Below are 2,374 nucleotides of genomic sequence, written 5' to 3'. Positions count from 1 at the left end.
TGTAAAATAGCCACAGATGACAAAGTAATTAATGGAGAAATGGACTTATGACATATGTGGTTAAAAAATGTACTTGTTTTATATTTGAAAGTAATAGCTAAGGGTAGGAACAATGACTATGATTCCTCCAACCAAAACAATCTCCAAAGATGCAAAATATGATTAAATGCACTGCTTTCTCCCCTAACAGGGAAAACCAGGACAAAAGAAAAGTATCGTGTGGTTTACACAGATCATCAAAGGTTGGAGCTGGAGAAGGAATTCCACTGCAATAGATACATCACCATTCGGAGAAAATCAGAGCTGGCAGTCAACTTGGGCCTTTCTGAGAGACAGGTACACCAGAAGTACATCTAACACGTTTCATATAAGCATTTCAATAAGCTAAGGTTTTAGGGAAGTCTGTAACTAAGAGTGGAAGCAAAACAGAAGACCAAGCCATTCTCAAAGCTCTCCTAAAGCCCACATTCATCCTACTGGACCACCTCGTTTAGTACCGTTGGTTGATGGGTTTATTAATAATTGAATGTGGTGGGCACTGTGTAGGTGTGAAAGCAAGGGTGGGGATGTAGGGGGAGGAGAAGGATTAAAACTCCCATACAATTGATCAGTCAGGGCAAAACCTTGATATGGTTCCCCAAGTAGTCATAATCAATATGTGAAGTGGAAATCTGTCAATCATGGCAATTATCTGGTTCATATCAGTCAAACTGTAACAGTAAATAAACACCAATGCTGCTACCTGAAGCAAGTTTTTCTATTACTCAGGGTAGGAATTTAATTTTCTGTGGTCTATGTAATCCTATGATTCCTGCCTCAAATTTAGCTTACTGTGGGTACTCAGTAAAGTTTAAATCATGGCAAGGATCAGTGGTTTCCACTCACCCAGATTTTGACATTACATAACTACCTGATTTGTTTTTTACTTAGGTCTAGGAGTAAACCTGGAAATCATAAGATTCTAGAACTGTAAAGTCCATTAATGTATTGTTGTATCCCAAGAAGCCTGCCTTTCAACCATTTATGAAGGCACATTGGTATCACAGCAACAGATATAGTATTTCATCACCCTTGTTCACCCAGTTCTGTTTTAACAACCTAACTTCTTTTAATGATAGATCATAATCACCTTTGCTATTTAAATCCCTACCTTTTTATCACCATGGCTCAGCATCTGCCATTCTATCATTATTTATTTCTACCTGCACAACAGAGATGGTGGGTGAGGTATAATATAAAGAGCACTGCATTCAGAGTCTGAGGCCCTGGACTTGATTTCAGTTTCATCTCATGCAAGATACTTTCCCTCTCTGAGTCTCAGCCTTTTTTAAACCTGTTGTTAAATGGGCATACTTCACAAGGTCATTGTGAGGCTCAATTAAGCGATGCATGTGAAAGGACTTTGTAAATACTAGAGTCCCTGAACAATATCAGCAATGACTGAAAAGTGCATTCAGTATGTTGCCCCATTAAATCCAAAGCATTTTGTGTTTCAGGTGAAAATCTGGTTTCAGAATCGCAGAGCCAAGGAGAGAAAGATGATCAAAAAGAAAATATCCCAGTTTGAGAACAGTAGAGGCTCAGTGCAAAGTGACTCTGGCTCCATCAGCCCTGGGGAACTACCTAACACTTTTTTCACCACCCCGTCTGCTGTCCGTGGATTTCAGCCTATTGAGATACCTCAGGTCATAGTCTCTGAATGAAAGAAAGGCAAAGAGAAATGGAAAGTGCCTTTCCTTTAGCACTGTCTTTTTGGTCTCTAAGATATCAGCAGGGGAGTTGCAACATTATGTAATTCCTTGTAAGGCAGTATTCAGAACAAGTGGATGTGCCATGGGTTGAAGATAATTCAAGGGTCACTTACTGTTAGGAACTATCCCCAGAAAACTGTTGTGTGCTATGCTATGTTAATCACTCAGGGAGCTTGGTGATAAGCTGTATAATTAAAAGCTACAATTGCGAGCCCTTGAACTCTATTCACAACTTCAGAAATTTGCTTGTGAACAGGCTGTAAAAAACAGTTCTGCCAGGATGCATGTTTGTATATGTATACTTATATTTGTCATTTGATGCTTGGGTGTGTCTTTTGATGCTATCTTTTGGGAGTGGGGAAAAGGTTAAGCAGAAATTTATCTAACTCTAGCTAAACTTTCACATGTTTAATTCAAAAGCTAACAGCGTTTTCATAATAAGACAAATGTTTTTAAAAACATCAGGAGATGATTCTGAATCCATAGTCACTTGTTAATAAAAATAATAAAATTTTTAAAAGTTTTCATCCCTTGGTGACACTCGTCTGGCATCAATTATCTCAGAACTTCCAAACTGCAGTGTCAGTTTCAAATCTTGCCAAAACAATGAAATCAGACTAGAA

General features: G+C 38.4%; 1 protein-coding gene across 1 annotated transcript in view; it reads left to right on the top strand.

Annotated features, from left to right (window-relative positions):
* Positions 1 to 1,703, top strand: part of CDX4 (caudal type homeobox 4) — an 8,201-nt gene extending 6,498 nt beyond the window's left edge. The window contains exons 2-3 of the mRNA XM_024766415.1: positions 191 to 336; positions 1,497 to 1,703. Of these exons, the coding sequence (XP_024622183.1) occupies positions 191 to 336; positions 1,497 to 1,703 (353 nt within the window). The remainder of the gene's footprint in view (positions 1 to 190; positions 337 to 1,496) is intronic.
* Positions 1,704 to 2,374: the final 671 nt, after the last annotated feature.

The sequence above is a fragment of the Neophocaena asiaeorientalis genome, unplaced genomic scaffold (assembly GCF_003031525.2).
Source record: "Neophocaena asiaeorientalis asiaeorientalis breed wild unplaced genomic scaffold, Neophocaena_asiaeorientalis_V1.1 scaffold47, whole genome shotgun sequence".
Taxonomy (NCBI): domain Eukaryota; kingdom Metazoa; phylum Chordata; class Mammalia; order Artiodactyla; family Phocoenidae; genus Neophocaena; species Neophocaena asiaeorientalis.
The sequence above is the reverse complement of the archived record's forward strand: the minus strand, read 5'-3'. Positions and strand labels throughout refer to the sequence as shown.